General features: G+C 50.4%; 2 protein-coding genes across 2 annotated transcripts in view; one reads left to right on the top strand and one right to left on the bottom strand.

Annotated features, from left to right (window-relative positions):
• The window catches only part of Baz1b (bromodomain adjacent to zinc finger domain, 1B), a gene marked incomplete at its 5' end in the record, with an annotated part of 57,301 nt that extends 44,124 nt beyond the window's left edge, over nucleotides 1-13,177 (top strand). The window contains 6 exon segments of the mRNA XM_013520577.1: nucleotides 2,595-2,742; nucleotides 3,927-4,074; nucleotides 6,000-6,115; nucleotides 9,552-9,697; nucleotides 10,790-10,893; nucleotides 11,117-13,177. Coding sequence (XP_013376031.1) covers nucleotides 2,595-2,742; nucleotides 3,927-4,074; nucleotides 6,000-6,115; nucleotides 9,552-9,697; nucleotides 10,790-10,893; nucleotides 11,117-11,474 — 1,020 coding nt within the window.
• Nucleotides 13,178-16,779: 3,602 nt separating this feature from the next.
• On the bottom strand, nucleotides 16,780-18,337 carry Fzd9 (frizzled class receptor 9; the record flags this gene model as incomplete). Its single annotated transcript, XM_005396896.2, is given in 1 exon segment — nucleotides 16,780-18,337. A coding segment is annotated over 1 exon segment (1,228 nt), but the record flags the coding sequence as incomplete, so codon positions are not given.

An 18,337-nucleotide genomic window follows, 5' to 3' on the forward strand; every position in this document is an offset into this window, starting at 1 on the left:
TGTTATGGGCTTGAGCTAGCACACTGGGCTCTGTGTGTGTGTTTGCAGTACTAGGAATAAATCCCGGGGTACTCTGCCACTGAGATAGGCCCTCCAGCCTGTTTTATTTTTTATTTTGAGACAGGTCTCACCAAGTTGTTCAGGCTGACCTTAACCTTGCAGTTGATTCTCCCTGAGCTTCCAGAGTAGCTGAAATTGTAGGTGTGTGTATCCACACCTAGCTATTTTGTTTTTGTTTTTTGTTTTCTAATATACTAGACCATTTGGGATATTGTTCAATGAGAGACAAGAGAATTTCTCAAATCTTGAGTATCTTAATGTTTTTGCCCTCAAAATTAAGAGGCTGAGCTGGGCGTGGTGGTACATTTGTAATCCCAGCACCCAGGAGGGTGTGGCAGGAATGTGTGCTGTTATAAGCTATATGAATAAACCTTGAAGCGGAAAGTCACCTGTTACACAATGCCATTTCATAACTTTTTAAAAAATAAAATTAAATAAGCTTATTTCCAAGATCTCTTCAAATTTCTAGAAAAATTTTAATGAGCTTGAGGTACTAAGTGCTTAAATTTCATAATGAATAGGAAATCATTAGGAACTATAAAGCAGTGTTGCGTGTCCATAGGACTGTTTTCTCCAGCGCTGTGCGCACTGCATCTGACTTCCCACCAGAGGACAACTAGGCCCATTTGTGGTGCAACCTCTGCCTGTTATCAGCAGTACTAGGACATGAACCTGAGATAGGTTGGTCACTTGAATGTAGGAGTTTATGACAGGTCTGGGTGACAGAATAAAACTCCCATCTGGAAAGCAGAAACAAGTCATTTTATCTCACATTTATATTCTTTTAAACAGATTGGGATTAGTTCCTTGAAAAGTGACTGGGCAGTGCTGCCATCTCTCTCCAGTATAGATCAGCAAGGCAGCTTTGACTCTGGACTCAAATTTTAACAGAGGAGCTGGGCAGAAGGCCTGATGACATTGTGCTTGTTTTTGAAAGCAGTAGTTGGAACATGCAACAGAAGTTGGAGAAGAGTTGATTTCTACTAGAACTTTAGTTATCTGTGTTTAAGTGTAGATCTGTGTTTACTGTATCTTTGTTATTCATAAATTCATATATACGAAGTTCTCTGGATTCTGTACTTTCGTAGAAAAGAAAAATGATGGCCTTTGTTCCCTTCCCTCAACCTTCAGCTGTAGTGAGTGCTCGCAGCTAGCTCTAGTGTCTTTGACCTTTGGTTGTGTTTTTTCCCTCAACGCCTGAGACAAGCCCAGGGCTCCAGCTATCCCCGCCGTCTCTCTGTCGTGCTTTTTGAGAACAGTTACCACTAAATTAGTATTTGCGTACATACATGGTCATTTGATCATTTATGTGAGAGGCACACTGAAAACTCAAAAAACTTCACTTTTTAAAAAACGAAATAGTAATAATACAAATGAACTTGACTAAAATGGTGATTTTGTTCCTTCTTAGAATATGTATAAGAGAAAGAGAATCATGTTTACTACCAGAATCCCTAATATATTTTCCCCTCTTTCTATTTTTTTTTTCTTGGGCTGATCTTTAACTTGTATTCTCTGTTGATGGGGACGGGCACAAAAGCAGGTTATGCTAAGAGTAACTGTCCATAATGAAGGGAGGCTGACTCCTGGGACCTGAAAATTTTTACTTTAGTTAGAAGATAAAAAGACGGGGCATAGTAGTTCACGCCTGTAATCCCAGCACCCAGGAGACTGAGGCAGGAGGATCGCTGTGAGTTTGAGGCCAGCCTGTACTACATAGTGAGACCTTGTCTCAAAAAAAAAAAGTCGAAAGGAATTATTTTGTATTAGGCACTTAATACTTCGAGGATTGTCAGAAATGCTTTATAGATTCTGTGCCATGTATGGGTCCTAGAATCCAGGGTTATGGCACAGGTTAGTGCTGAAACAGGTCATCTGTTAACCGGTTACGTCAGGTGTACAGCATTGTTGCACGCGGGCCTTCATAGCACAGAAACAGTCATACTTGGATTTTGGGAGTTTTGCTTTGTTTTGTTGTAGGTGTTGCTGGGGAATTGAACCTAGGGCTTTATGCATGCTAGGGAAATACTTTAGCACTGACCTACATTTCTGTACTTGGTTCCTACTTTTAAAGGATACAAAGCCTTTTAAGTAGACTTCACTGAAAAGCTGGGCGTAGTGGCGCACACCTATAACCCCAACACTTGGGAGCCTGAGGCAGGTGGATCATTGTGAGTTCGAGACCAGCCTGGGCTACAAAGTGAGCTCAAGGCCAGCCTGAAGTGCATAGTGAGACCGTGTCTCAAAAAGACAAAAAAAAAAAGTAGACTTCACTGAAAGAGACCTGTCCGTGGTCATTCCCTCCTCTCTCTGTTTAGTCTTTCTGTGATGTGTGGTGAGGTTTTTTTTCCTCCTTTTGGAGTGTTGTTCTTTTTATTTGGTTTTGTTTTTTCTTATAAGACAGATGGTTTAGATTGGCAATGCTCTAGGAGGCAGACATCCTCAAATTCTCAGGTCTGTTTGCCCATTCCTAGTCTTATCTCAGTGGTTTTGAAGTCATTGTAGTAATCTGGCCTGGTTTGATCTCTGCTTAGGTTGCATCTGCTCTGGAAAAGTGGAAGACAGCAATCCGTGAAGCTCAAACTTTTTCCAGAATGCATGTTCTACTTGGGATGCTTGATGCCTGTATCAAGTGGGATATGTCTGCAGAAAATGCCAGGTGCAAAGTTTGTCGAAAGAAAGGTATGTTTAAATCACTATTCAAAGGGTAGCAGGGACTAGGACTTCCAGTCTCAAGACCTTTTCTCTGCTGAAGAATTTTGTGTATACACATTTTAGTAAAAGGCAAAAGATTTATGCAATCTGAAGAGAAACTAGCGTACATGCACACGCTTTTTAAGTATGATGGAGCAGAGTTTTACCTCTCTCCTGTTTTTTTTGTTTTGTTTTGTTTTTTGGGACCGGAATCGAACTGACAACCTTGTGCTTGCCAGGCAGGCACTGTGCCGCTGAGCTATATCCTCAGCCCCTTCTCCTGAGGTTTTATTAAGTGCTTGTCTTTGAAATTACATGCTAGTGAATCCGAGCAGAGCTTTGTTCTTCAGTTTAGTGTATATAATAAGAGCAGTTGATCTCTCCAGACTTCAAGTTTTTAGAGAGAAAATTGCATCAATCTGAATTTTATGATCTAAGAATTTGCGTTATCTATGCAGTGAGATAGGTGCTTCCAGCAGGGGGCAGTCTGTGCTCATGCCATAGAAGGCTGACTTGGTGGTTTCGGCGCTGAGCCCTACAGACCGTGTCATTGAGAATATTTGTTTTATTTTTGTGTCATCGTCCCGTGTCCCCCCAGCCCCAGGAATATTTGTTTTAAAGCTGAGGTCTTTCACATCTCATGGGTGTAAAAGGTGTGGTTAACTTCTCAGTGACTAAAGTTATTTTATGAATTAGGTCAAGGTTTGATTTCCAAGGATAAAAAATTTATGAAAAATTCAATTGCTGATTCAAAATGAAGGTTTGAGAGAATTGACTGTGGTGTATTTTCAAATGTGAGGCGGCTCAATGACTCAGAGTCACGCCAGTCATGCATTGGGAAGCATTTGGGGGCCAGGGTCAGAGAAGAGCAGCCCTTCCTAGGCAGCGCTTGGGTTTTGCTGCCTCTTAATAAATACCGCTCACCCTGTCCTAACCCTGGATAGATTTTGGGGGTATGAGTTAGGAGCCCTCTTCTCTAAATTACCTCTGCTCTGGTCTGTGCCATATTTCTTTTAAGTAAATGACTGCCATTTTTTTGTTTGTTTTTAAAGAAGCTGGGTTGGAACTTCTAGCCGTTTGTTCTGTGGTATTGGCTGAGAGTCAGCAGTTCTTATAAGTCAGTGGCTGTTGCTGTGCTGTGGACAGTGCTGTACAAGTTTATCTCTCCGCAGGTGAGGATGACAAACTGATCTTGTGTGATGAGTGTAATAAAGCCTTCCACCTGTTTTGTCTGAGGCCGGCCCTCTATGAAGTACCAGATGGCGAGTGGCAGTGCCCAGCTTGCCAGCCTGCTACTGCCAGGCGCAATTCCCGTGGCAGGTGAGAATTTTTCTTTTAAAAATAAGTGAATGAATAAATAAGCTTCAATTACTTAAACTTGAGTAATTCTGTGGCACTTTAAGCTAATCTTTTGAGTACAGAGCCTGATCATTTATGTTACTTCAGTAGGAGCTTAAAGAGCTCTGACCTGATTTTGGCTGCAGGCCAGCATTTCTGGTTTTCAATACCAGCCACATCTATGGTCTTCATTGTTGTTGTTGTTGGTTTGAGACAGGATCTTCCTATGTAGTTCAGGCTGGTCCTGAACTCACTATGTAGCCCAGGCTGGCCTTGAAGTCAATAGCAATCCTTCTGCCTCAGCCTCCCGAGTGCTGAGATTACAGGCATGCGCTACCACACCTGGCCCACATCTATAGTTCTGGTCATACTTTCTTCTCAGGTGACAATGCATAGCTCTCTCCTTCTGCCTTTTGCAACCAACTTTGGTTAAAGGTGTGCCATCAGACTTACTTTACCTTCCCTCCCCAGAGCTGTGTTTCCTTTCCTTGGCCTGATTAGAACTTCGATATCAGCTTGGACATGGACTTTCTCTTGTCCTATATATTTAGTAATTTGCTAAATGTTACTAGTCCAGTGTGCACATGTCTTAAGGGTCGCTCACCTGTTCGGCGTTCTGCACGGACCCTGGTATTATTTGTCCCTCCTCCCCATGTCTGACACCCGGGCCCTGTTGGTGGTTTTTCCATTCTTCTCCTTTCCTCCTGTTTATGCCCTCTACCCGCCCAGCTGCTACAGTGATATTAGAGTGATACGCATACGGCAAAGATCTGGTCACTTCCTGAACTAAACTTCCCATCTTTCCATTGCCTCTAGAATAAAGTCCACACTTCAAGCCTAAATACTGAAACTTGCACAGCTCTGACCTAGGTTTTGGAGCCCTTGTTCCTCTACAGACTGTTCGCTTTTCATCCTTCCTCCCGTGTGGGAATACTGTCTAGCACTCCTAACTAGGTAAACTGCCAATGGTCTAGCTCAAATTGCACTGCTTTTTCAGAGTCTTTTACATCCTTAGACTTGTTTTTCTTCTGTGACAGTTGAGCTTTCAATCTCTGAAACAGGATTTCAGTGCCTGTCTCTTGCCTTTATGCTGAATTTTGTACATAGCTGCCTCCCATGAGATTGTCAGTTCCCTGTGAGTAGAGGTGATGCTTTGTTCTACACTCAAGTATCAGTATGCCCAAACACAGGACCTTGTAAAGAGGAGGCTTCTAATATTTGCCAAGTTAATATTGTTTTCTACATTGAAATTTGAGGTTGTAAAAGAGCAGCTTATAGGCACTCTGGCATGGTCTCCCTTATAAAGGGCAAAGCTGTTTGATCGTGACCCCACCTTAACAGTATTAGCAGATTATTTCTCACTCCGTTCCAGCTACACTTAGAGAGATGAGGCATGCTGCTGTGAAGTGTGGGGCTTTGGACCAGCTGCTCTGAGCTGGGGATTACCATTGCTTTGATGTCATGGTCATCTGCAAGCTGTCTCAACTCCTGGAAGGGGCGCGTCAAGGTGGAGTAACACCTGTCTGGGCTCTCTTTATCCTTTCAGTCCACCCCAGAGTCGGGGCAGCTTTTAGTACCTGAAATGCTACCTTATCTTGCTCTTTCAAAAGTAATAGTGTTTTGTATTTTGCGTGGAAAGGGGTGCAGTTGCATTTTGATCTTGATTTCTTTTGCAACTTGTGTATTGTCCAAACCTTTTGGAGCTGAACAGAGGGAAGCATACAGCTGGGGCTTCATTTTGGATTCTGTGAAAAACTGTCCTGGCCTAGGTGTAGGCTGCTCCCCTTGTCAACTCTGTCTCGTCTATGAAGAGAAAATCATCACGGGGATCCCCGTGGGACCTTAGCCTTTCTCAGGAGCACTTTGGTATAGAACTGTGCTTTTTACATGGTCTTTTGTCCGCACAGGAATTACACTGAAGAGTCTGCCTCTGAGGACAGTGACGATGATGAGAGTGACTCAAGAGAGGAGGAGGAAGAGGAGGAGGAGGAGGAAGAAGATTATGAAGTGGCTGGTTTGCGGTGTAAGTGTTTTGTCGGCCTCGCAGGCTTCCCCCGCTGGCGCAGAAGGCTGTGCTGGCAGTAGTTAAGTATTGCTGTCTTCTCTTCCTTGGGGCTGACCTGCCGGGTGTTGAAATTAGTTTCCAAGATGATGTGAATCACCTGCCTATTTGGAAGTAAGTGATGTGGTCGCAAGGACACCAACCTGTGACAGATTAACTGCTCTGGTTCCATTGACTTTTCTCTTCCCTGGAGTGTGCAGGTGTGTGGCTTCAGAGTTTTTCTCGTTAGATAGATGCCAGTGGAAGTGGCCTCATCATTCACACTCACCACAGTGACTGTACGTACTTGCTCATGTTCTTCTTTCCTGAACTCACCGTGCAGTATGCAGCCCAGGCTGGCCTCAGATTCACAGTAAACCTCCTACCTTTGCCTCCTGAATGCCGGGATTGCAGGCATCCCATCCCTGTCCCTCCTGCCATTGAACCCAGGACCTTTTCACTGTGCTAAATTGCCATCCCTTCATATTTATTTTTAATTTTGAGAAAGAAGCAGGCTTGAACTTCAGAGCCGTTTAGTCTTCCTGCCTCAGCCTCCTGAGTAGCTGGGGTTATAGATGTGTGTCACTGCACCTAGCTGGTCCAGCCTTTTGATAGGCTTCCTCTTCCCTAAACTTCCCTAAATGTGCTCTTTATACGTGAATAGAAAACAGATCACAAGGCCAGGGGTATAATAGCTCAGCGATGCAGTGCTTACCTGGCAAATGCGAGGTCCTGAGTTCGATTCCTGGCACCAGAAAAAAAAAAGACTGAAAATAGACCACAAATCAGAATTGAAGAGATAGGTACAGTTTCAAGATCATAGCAGCTCTGAATAATCATACTTAGTGTAAGGAGAGGGAGCAGGTGTTTGGTTGAATCTTTGGTTTGGTTTGGTTTGGTTTTTGGTGTTCTGTTTTGTTTTGTTTGGTACCAGGAATCGAACTCAGGACCTTGCGCTTGCCAGGTAGGCACTTGTGCCGCTGAGCTAAATCTCTGGCCCTCTTTGTTTCGTTTTGGCCACCACTATTTTTTTTTTTTTTTAAATTTTAAAGAGTAAAATAATAACATAATAATAGGGGGGACTTAGCATATTACAGACAAAATGGTAGGAACTTATCAATGGTTATCGTTTTACATATTATTATCTACAAAATAGTTTCTCAGGAAAACAAATAGACAAATAATAGTGCGTTAGAGACAAAAGAGGTAGGAGATTATCAAGAGTTGTTGTGCTATACTTTGGTATCTTCAAAGTGGCTTCTAAAGAAAATAAATAGAGCTATACATGAGTGACCTATTGAAAAATCATTAACTATTCTCAATGGTTGTTGTAGGAAACACATAATAATAAACATACATCCATTTATGAAATAGGATAGGAACATTACAAACTACACAGTTATGGATAGATTAGTAGGAAAATATCAGTGGCTGCTGTAATACGTGGTGGTATCTTCAAAGTGGTTTCTCAGGAAGACAGAGATATGCAAGAAGGATCTAATAAGTAGTTACAGCCTAAGGGTTGTCAAAAATAGCATATTACCTCCTCACTAGTGACTCCTTTCACTGAGGTATGATGGCTGGAAGGAAGGCCAGGATTGAAAAGAAGGACCGAGAGACTTGCACCTGTGTCTAGCAACAGGCTGTTTTCTTGTTCCTCCATAGTCATGATTACCCAGGACTCCTCGCTGGAGATGACAGTCTGGCCAGAGGGAGAAGGCAGACCATGCCCCAAGCCCTCTCATTCCTGTTGGAGTAACTGGTAGCATGATTGGCCACCACTATTAGTGGTACAAATAGAAGCCAAAGGTGCTGAGCTTGCACATTTGTTCTTTTCCTCTCCCCATATTCAGGAGGTGCACAGTTACACCTCCAGTCCTGTCTCTCTGTCTGTCTGTCTGTGACAGGATCTCACTATGTAGCCCGAGTTGGCCTTGTACTTGGGACCTTCCTGCCTCAAGTCCTGAGTGCTAGGATTGCAAGCAGTTTCCACCACACATGGACACACCTGTTCTGAAGGGAGGCCCTTTTGTTTGTCTACTAGATGTGATTTTCAGGAATCCCAGGGTAGGTGAACAGGTAGTTCATTAGTCCTGTGTTGTGAGGAGGCTGGCCTTGTAGTGGATGGAGGCCAGAGTTACAATGCATGCACATTTGTCTGAGAACAGATTCTGAGTATATCATTGTATTGGTTCTGTTTTCAGACCAATGACTGCTTTCTACTTCCATGTTGTTGCTTTTTCCGAGGAACCGTTCCTTTTGTAGGGTTCCAGAGGCTGCTAAAAGATCTAGGAAGTATTGGGTACTTCCCATCCTTTGTCTCCTCCACCTTCCAGGCATTCCCAGTGTGACTCAAGGCCGTAGCACCTGAGCCTCCACTTCTTTCCCTCTTCTCCTTTCTTCCTAGTCTGACCTTGAGCCGCAAGACCTGGATCCATGAAAGCTCGTGATGGTCAGAAATAGAGTGAAAGCATTGCTCATTGTTCTCTTGTCACTGCCTGTTTGTTTTTTTTTTTTTTTTTTTTTTGGTTTTCCTCCGGTACCGGGAGTCACTGCCTGTTTGGACCCCATCTCTGCCAAGATGTCCTCTCTACATCCAGAGCTTCAGCAAGGAAAGGCCAAGGAACAGCCTTAGTTGGCTTAGTGGAAAAGCCCCAAGTGCATTGTTCCCCAGCGAAGACAGAGGGTCGTTGGTGGGCCTGATGGGGCACCCGTTGTCAGCTGGAGCCTCAAGTGGCCCTGTTGCCCTCATACTCATTCTCTTTGCAGTGCTGTGCAGGGCCCTTAGGGAAATGGCTTGGCCCACTGTCTGGTTTTCAGAAATGAAAGAAGGCAGGACTGCGGCCAGCCATGAATTGAATTCAGAGAGAAAGATTTGGCCCTTTATGTAAGTCACCTTTTCTCTGAAAAGACTCCCAAGGATGGTTCCTGTGTGTGTTTTGGTTTGGTTGGTTGTTCATTTGGATGGATGGATGGATGGATGGATGGATGGATGGATGGATGGATGTTGAGTGTAGGATAGCTCAGGGTTGTGAGATTGAGTCAGTCTTACGATCAGATTCCATCTCAAGTGTAAGTGCTGATCTCTGGCTGGAGGAGACCCAGGTTGCCCTGTTAGTAAACAGCTTTACTTCCTGGATGAGTCAGGGTACGGTTGACTCCTGGAACGGCCTTGTTTGGAATAACCAAACAGGGTAGAAGTACTTGGGAACTTGGCTCTCTGAAAGGTCCTAGGGAGCTGAGAAAGACTATACAGTCTTCACCGCACTTGCTGTCCCTTAGTGTCCTGCTTGGGAGGCCCACAGAACAGCAAGAGCACCCTTTAACCAAGGGAGGCTGCTGCTTAGCCTATTGGAGTGATCTCATCCCTTCTCAGTATGCTGTTGTTCTGCTCTGAATCCGTATTTTTTTATTTCAGTGAGACCTCGAAAGATCATCCGGGGCAAGCAGATTGTCATCCCCCCTGCATCCAGGCCAGGCCGCCGGCCCGGGAAGAAGCCACATCCTACCAGGAGGTCACGGCAGAAGGCATCCCTTGTGGAGGATGCTGAAGTGGACGAGCTGGTAAGAGTCACATGTTATCCTTCCCCTCGCCGTGCTGTTGTATTCTCCACCCCACCATTGAGAATTCACCAGGCAACAGGTGGGGAGCCTCCCCTCTCCTCCCTCCCCCAGCTGGAGGCTGATGAGGCAGATGGGCGGCCTCTGGGCAGACAGAGGCAGCAGCCCTCCAGGAACAGCTATGTCCGGCATTCCCTTGCTGTGTGGCCTGCAAACTGTCTCTACTAGTTAGCAGCAGCCTGAAACTTGTTAAGGATTTTAAAATAGTATCCATGTGTCGCTGGTGGGCCCAGAGGGGCTGGGTCTCCCTGTGGGAATGTCAGCAATGTTGGAGCCTCACTAACTGTTGGGTCTTATGCCGACAGTTGTTAGAGGAGGGGTGTTCCCCTCCCCGTTGCACCTCAGCCAATGTAATTTTAGTAGTTTTGTTTTAGATCTTACTTGAGCTTTGAAGAACAAAAAGAAGCTCTTGTAAACTTGCTTATTTTGATGATCACATTGGGGTTGGGAGCATAAAGCAAGCCATTAGGGAGATCAAAGGGCTTTAAAGATCTTCCTGGGCCCATCCCTCAGCCCTTCAGCTCCGAGAGTCCCTGCTGGCGATGGGAGGAGTCCCAGCACGTGCCTGCTGCGGAAGAGCCAAGGCACGGGAGTGGGACCTCTTGCTTTTCTTCCCAGAGAGGCCTCTTGCCACAAAATAACCCACCTGGCTTTTTCCAGTTGCTTATTTATACCCATCCATGGTATCGCCATAATCCTAGGTCCATCTGCTGTCAGAGGGCCAGCGTCCTGTTGACAGTGGCCCTCTCTTACCACCTCCAGCAGTTCTGCCGTTAATACGGCAACTGCTGCCCTGCCCCCTGCCGCTTTGATCACTGTCCACCAGGGAGGAGGCAGATGGGACGGATGGAGGACGCCTGCCTCTTGGCTGAGAGTGCAGCCTGACTTGAGCGTCAGATGATTTTGATGTCTCTGCTCCAAAGAAAAAGGTTGACCTGTTTTCTTTCTAAAGAGGAGATAGAGATACCCATTTCTGGGTTTAGCTACTCCTACTCTGCTCTGGGACCTGTGATAAGATTCTTTCTTTTGCCCCAGGTGCTTCAGACCAAGCGCAGTTCCCGGAGGCAAAGCCTAGAGCTGCAGAAGTGTGAGGAGATCCTCCACAAGATTGTGAAGTACCGCTTCAGCTGGCCCTTCAGGTGTGCTGGGCGGGTGCTGGCACTGCTCTGGGCCCCTTCCCTCTAGGATTTGTCTCAGTGGCAGAGGGATGAACACTTCCATGTTGGAGGGGTGGACACCTTTGCCCCCCACGTGGCAGACACCCAGAGGTGTGAGCCTTGTGGCACTGGTTACTTGACACGAAGGGTTCTCTGAGTTGTATTCAGGACCATGCGGATGTCTCCATTTGGTTCTTCTTTACAGGGAGCCTGTGACCAGAGACGAGGCCGAGGACTACTATGATGTGATCACCCACCCTATGGACTTCCAGACGATGCAGAACAAGTGTTCCTGTGGGAACTACCGCTCTGTGCAGGAGTTTCTCACCGACATGAAGCAAGTGTTTACCAATGCCGAGCTTTACAACTGCCGCGGCAGCCACGTTCTGAACTGCACGGTGAAGACAGAACAGTGTCTCATGGCCCTGCTGCATAAACACCTTCCTGGCCACCCGTATGTTCGCAGGAAACGCAAGAAGTTTCCTGATCGGCTTGCTGACGATGAAGGGGACAGTGATCCAGAGCCCGTTGGACAGTCCAGGGGACGAAGACAGAAGAAATAGAGGCGGGGGCTGTGGTAAGGGAGGAGGGGGACATGGGAGACTGCCAGGGGTAGGAGAGGAAGCTGGAGAAGAACTCGGAAAGGAAACGATCATGGAGTCCAGAATGCCTGCCACTCCAAGCCTGGGCTGTTCTCCAACTCCCTACAGGGCCTTACTCAAGCAGAGCTCTTGGGAAGGCTGATTCTGGGCTGATAGTCTCTGCCAAGGAAGATGAGGGGCAGAAGAGGGCCGTAATCTGCTTTCTGAAGTCTCCAGGAGGAGACCAGGCAACTCCTCCTGGAAACCCAGGTCTTTCTCCTTTCTTCCTTCCTAAGGTTCCTCCCAAACTGGCTCCCACAGCAGTGCCACGCCCCTCTGGCCTCCAGGGAGGGGTGACTGTTACATAGCAGGATCAAGAGGAACCAGGCCAATTGGGGAGGTGGTGTTGATTTTCTTTTTAATCTGTATTTATACACAATCGTGTTTCTTTAAGCCCATACTCTGTCTCTTCCACCTCTCCCTCTCAGGTGACAGTATCAGTGAGTGCCATGAGAACTCTGTATTATCAGCATCATGGGACAGTTGTGGTCTATTGAGGTTGGCAGAGTAAAGGGACATTCCCTGGAACCATTCCTGCATACCCCTCCCCTTCTTTGTGACAGCTCGCTCCCTACTCCCACCTCATCTCACCCCCTCAGAAAACAAAACAAACCTAAGGCACTTCCCTAGAGACCGGTGTCCTGCTTGTAATCATGCTTGTAACCTTTACTTCAGTGATCTGGCCAGAGGGTGTTGGAGCCCAGCCCACCCACTCACCAGACAAGCTCTTCGGGAGCGGAAGAGGAGCAGGAAGACTGTAACGTTTAATTTTTTTAAATTGACTTTTCTAGTTATTAAAAGTTGCTCGTTTTAGCAGTGATATTGTATAAAGAACATCTTGTAAAATATTTGTCATCTTGCTTTGGCACATGTACAGTACAATTTATATGATGATGTGTTTGCTTTACACCCCGTCCTCCCTCATCCAGCCACGCTCCTTCAGAGAAGCTGGGTCGGAGGCCCGCGCAGGCAGGCGGTGGGGTCTGGTGGTGCTCCAGGCCTCTGCCTCCGCAGTGGCTCTTGCGGCCTCCGTGGCCCAGCCTCCCGCATCCCCACTCCGGCCTCAGACTGGAGCCCATGTGACCTGCGCATCTCGGTGGGAGGGGCGGCAGGAACATCTCTGAGAGCTTCCCGCTGCCACCAGCCTAGCCTAGCTGTTACGTTTAGGCAAAAGTTTGTAGTCTTCTTTCCCTTTTATGACACATTTTTGATAAAAGTGTAAGACAGGGTTTAATTTTCTTTTCTATCAACACATGAGCACCTCAGCTCTTTAGCCCACCGGGGGTCGCCGCCCCTCAGACCAAGAAGAGTAAAGCCTCTTGACCGGACGATGTAGGTGGGAGCCTGTGGGGAGTTCGCTCCAGTGGCTGGTAGGTGAGGTCCCTCCCTTCTCCTGCAGGCTTGGAGCAAGCACTGACCTTGGCCGCCGCCACCTTCCCTGCTTCTTGTCATAGATCCAGTCTGTCCTTGTTCTAGTGAGAATCCTGTGTTCCCACCGCAGTGACGCCCGCATTGTTGGTTGGTTTTTAAATTGTCTTTAAGGAGGAAGGGCCCTGTGAAAGGGTGACTTGTAATAAATTGGGATTTCAAATAAACATTATGTACCTGTGTTTATAAAGAAGAAACAGTCGTGGTGGCTTTCTTTGTGCTCTTGGGTGGTGGCAGGTAGTGCAGCGGGAGGCGGCTTCCCCGGGCCAGAGGCTCCTGGAATGACGGCTTGCCCACTTGCTCACTTGGTCCTGAGGGAAAGGAACGGCCACCGTCCCTATTCCTGGCTAGATGGGCCGTGACCGCCAAGCCTGTCCTGGCCTTGTCTCGGTCAGAACCCCCAAATTTCATGTGGAATTGGGGGGGAAGTATTCTTTAAGGCTTCACTGTGGGAATTTGTGTGTTCCTTTAATATTGGGAAACTCATGACATTGGACAATATTTTTCCGGGGAAATTTCAAGCATACACAGAAAGTGAAAAGTGTAATGAATTCCCATGTACTCGGCTTGCACAGTTCTAACACATGGTCACTCTTGTTTTATTTATACTCATTTATTTTTTAAAGTCAGGTTGATTTGAGTAGGTCTCTGCGGGGCCAGCAACCTGCCTGTGGAATACAAAGATTTCGCTGAGCCACTGCTGCGGTGCTGGGTACTGGGAAGAGCCGCCCACCCCGACCACCTGAGCAGGGTCACCGGGACAGCATTGGCATCCGGTGCAAGCCCTGCGCTGGCTGCTTGGCCATGGTGAACGTGGCCCTCAGACAGGGCCTGCGCCAGGCATTTAGGGGTTCTCAGGCCTTTGAGGAGGAAGCAGGTTTCCCAACATCATCAGACTGGCTGCGGCCAGCTTGTCTGCTCCAGCCTCCAGCTCTGCAGAGACCTGTGCTGAGATGGCTCATCAGCTTGCCCAGGCTGGCCTTGAATTCACAAGCCTCCTGCCTCAGCCTCCACATGCTGGCGTTACAGGCATGTGTCCCCATGCCCTGCTTTACCTCAACATGTTTTAGACCCTGGGTAGCGCTCAGCATTCCCAGCCACCCCGAGAAGCCCTGTGTTGGTCGTAGTGCCTGTCGGGACAGGTCCTGCTCTAGCGTGTGTCCTGGTGTTGCTGGACATCTCCGCACATCCCCCATCCATTCCCTGCCAGGCCCGTAATTTCAAGGGAAGGAGCCACTTTGGTGATGACCAAGTGACCACTGTAAACGGGGCGTGACAGCTTTATTCCTGAGGATGGGTCTGAACCACTACTTCCAGGAGTCACCCGAGACCTCCACTCTTGCCTTCTCACCTCCTGTCTGGATTTTAAAGCAGCCCGGGGAGGAAGGGCCCTAACCAACCAGCCGGGTCCTGGTGGGAAGAGAGGCGCCCTGTTGCCCTGTCCTGACTCCCTCCCAGGCCTTGCAGCCTTTGTACATCCTGGCAGCTTCCTCCTTCAGGTGCCACTTCTGGGAGTGAGCCGCCTCCGTGTTACCTTGGGACAGAGCAAGGCTAGGAAGCTCTGTTAACTCAGAGCCTCACACCCACAAGCTCAGACCCACGGGACGGGCCAGGCTGGGCACGCCGGCTGCACCTGAACATCAAGAACCGGGTGGGAAGGGGATGGGGCTTGCGCTGGTGATGGCCCCCATGTTGGTTTCTGAGGTACCTTAGCTTGGCTCTGGAATGTTCCTTTTGGGGGGTTAGGATGAGAAGGCCCAGCTGTGGGAAGTGAGTTTGTCTCCCCGCCCACCTCCTTTCTCCCGTAAGCTACACACTTGTCCCTCACACAGGACCGAATCAAATCCATGGTAGAGATCGCAAGTCTCTTGGAGGCAGACTTGGTTCACGCCCAGTGCGGCCCACTGCTGACTGATTTCGAGCCGGCCGAGCCCTCTCCACACTTGCAGTTTACATGGGGGCGAGGATGTCACTGGACATGTGCTTCCTTTCTTTTTCCTATGGGGTCTGGGACACTTCCTCATAGCTTCCAGGGCTAGAGGAGGCCTCAGCTGCTCTTCTTCCCTGTCTGGGCCACTGTGAACCCTCCCAGCTGGAAGCAGAGCCCCTTGGGACCTGCCTTGTGGACCCTGCACTGCGGTCCTCTGCATCCCCAGCTCTTCTCCCCGTCCCGCTGCGGGCCAGCACTGGGCTTGTGCCGAGTGGACCGGCCATGAGCCCCTGGAGGGAAGTGGGTGCTCGGGGCGCCCTTGTGATGCTGGCCCCCAGGGCCACCTGCCTATCTCCTGCCAGGCGTCTGGAATCCTGTTCCCGCAGTCAGCGCCCCCCCCCCCCCCGGGGGGCTCCTTTTCGCACAGACCCTCACTCATGGGGAGCTACAAGGAGCCCAGGCACTTGGCTTTGTTGCTCAAAAGCATGGGGAGACGTGAACGCTCTGCGGGAAGGGAAGGTGAGGTGAGGGTGCTCCTTGTGCAAGAACCTGCATAGGTGGGGGAGGCGGGGTCACAGTTACAGTTCCCCTGGGGATCAGGTCAGTTCTGCTCCTCCTGGTGGGGGTGGGCCTTAACCCCCTGGGACAGACCTGCCTGTGGGCTTAACCCAGCCTGATTGCTTTTCTTCAGACTTCCTTGTCCCTGTGGCCACTGGCACGGGGCAAAGCACTCAGGTCGAGAGGCCCTGCGCTTGGGGTTCCGTGCTCCTACTGACAGAAGCAGGCGACATGGGCGCGGAGGGTGTTCCCTAGCCTGGCCTCCCGTTGGCTCTAAAGGGGGCTGGGAGCAGGGCTAGGCCCTTTGCATCGCCTGATATTGAAAGCTGGATGTGTGTAGCACACACCCAGGGATGGTCACCCAGACCTCACCTGGCCTGGAGTCAGCTGACAAGGCAGATGCCAAGACGGGCCCCCGGGGCCTGATCCCAAACTGACAAGAGGCCTCTCGGATGCCCACATACACCTAGCTGCCTTACAGTCAGACAGAGGCAGGTAGGTCCCAGCAGCCCTGAGCTTCCCTCCCCAGGACACAGACACTCACGGTCCCTTTCCCTACCTCCCGGCACGAAGGTGTGACGCTGTCTCAGCGTGGAGCGCGGCAAACTCCCGGACCTGCCTCCTTCTCATAGCAGCCACCCGCACCTCAGTCCTGCTGCTGCTTCACAAACCAGGGCCCAATTCCCACTCAACTCCAGGCCGCCCTTTCCAGGCCCACGTCTGTGCTCCCCAGATGCCGCTGCCAGCCCAGCCCCGTCTTCCCCTCCGGCATGGGATGGGAGGGCTCCGCGGAGGGAAGTGGACACACTGGCCACCTTCATGGGGATGGTCATACTCCAGCCTCAGTCCTCAGGGAAGGGGATCTTTCAGACAACTTGGAGACAGGCTGACGCCCTCATTTTCTACACAAATGAGGAAAGCAAAGTGAGAAAGGGAAAACTTATCCATGGCCCCAAGCTGGCTAGACACCCCAGGGCCAGAGGTGGCAATGTCATCCCTGGGGATTCCCTGAGTGTCCTGGCAGGCATCCCAGTCCCACTTTAGAGACATGCTACTCAGGTCCCAGAGACAGAGGGGAACGCATGCACACACACACACACACACACACACACACACACACACACACACAGTGTCTGTGACTTGAAAAATACAGCTGTTCCTCAGGGGAACTTTCTCCTGATTGATTCGGAGCCAGAGGTCGGGGGTCTGCGGTGAGCCTAGTACCCCAGCCAGCTCAGCCACTCAGGGAGCTTCCTGCAGGACCCTCACCCTCCTACCTGCTCCCTTTCCAGCCCAGAGAGGAGTCCGCAGTGCCACACGGGGGTTTATTCCAGTCACAGCTTCCAGAGAACGCAGCAATAAATTACATCATTATTAAATAAACTCCCTGCGGGACCATGTCCTCTCTGCCCCCTCCTTCTCTCCAGCCCTCTCCTAGGACCCTCTGGGGACTCAGGCAGCCCCACCCCCTGCATCAGGGGGCACAAGGGTATGAGCCTCACTGGGTCCCCATCCTGAGCCTCAGCCCCTCGCACTCACTCGCCTGGCCTTGACAGCTGGACGGTTGCTAGTCAGCTGTCTCTGGGGGGTGGGAGAGGAGGGCTGGGAGGGGGCAGCCACCACCTGGAGCCAGGCCTGTCGCTAGAGGTGTGTGGGGTTCTCCAGAGAGGGGTCCATCTTAGTCATGTGCAAGACCACCGTGGGGGCCTTATAGTGGCAGTGGGTGCCCCGGCCGTAGCCTGCGGGGGCCCTGCAGGCGGCCTTGGACCGGGCCCGGCCAGCAGCCATCTTGCGGTGGCACAGGCTCTGCCAGGTCTGGAAAGTCTTGGAGCTCCACACCCAGACACCACTGGTGATGCCCACCACCAGCGACATGAAGATTTTGAGCATAAAGACAGCCACGGTGGGCACGGAGCCCCCTGGCAGCGAGCAGTCCCTGCGGCCTCCGGGCACGGTGGCCGCTGTGCACGGCTGCTCTGTGGCCCGAAGGCGCCAGAAGTCCATGTTGAGGCGCTCGTAGACATAGCAGACAATGACGCAGGTGGCAGGCACCGTGTAGAGGATGGAGAACACCCCGATCTTCACCATGAGCTTCTCCAGCTTTTCCGTGTTGGTGCCACCCGTCTTCATGATCTTTCGGATGTGGAAGAGCGCCACGAAGCCCGTCAGGAGGAAGCTGGTGCCCAGCACCAGGTAGCAGGAGAGGGGCACCAGCACGAAGCCGGTGAGTGCGGCCGCATCCATGCTGGCCACATAGCAGAGCCCGGTCAGCTCGTCCCCGGCCACCTTGCGCAGGGTCAGGACAACGATGGTCTTGAGCGCCGGCAGCCCCCAGGCCGCCGTGTGGAAATAGCTGCCGTGGGCCTCAATGGCCTCGTGGCCCCACTTCTTGCCGGCCGCCAGGAACCAGGTGAGCGTGAGGACCACCCACCACAGCGAGCTGGCCATGCCGAAGTAGTAGAGCAGCAGGAAGATGAGGGTGCAGCCGGTGTTCTCCAGCCCCTCCTGGATCACGTAGAGCGCGCCCGCCTCCTGGTCGCAGGCCACGCTCTGCGCGCCCGCCACGGCGCGGATGAGGAAGGCCAGCGAGTACACGTTGTAGCACATGGAGAGGAAGATGATGGGGCGCTCGGGGTACTGGAAGCGGTGAGGCTCCAGCAGGAAGGTGAGCACGGTGAAGGCCGTGGAGAAGAAGCACAGCGCCGACCACACGGCCATCCAGACGAGGGCGAAGTCCTTGTCGCGCTGGGACCAGAAGACCTCGACGCCGGGCCCGCAGCGCGGCGCGCACGAGCGGCTCTTCTCCACGTACTGGAACTTCTCGGGGTTCTCGCAGGCGCCGCCGCCGCCGCCCGGGCCGGGGACCGCG

The sequence above is a fragment of the Chinchilla lanigera genome, unplaced genomic scaffold (assembly GCF_000276665.1).
Source record: "Chinchilla lanigera isolate Chin_1 unplaced genomic scaffold, ChiLan1.0 scaffold00055, whole genome shotgun sequence".
Taxonomy (NCBI): Eukaryota; Metazoa; Chordata; class Mammalia; order Rodentia; family Chinchillidae; genus Chinchilla; species Chinchilla lanigera.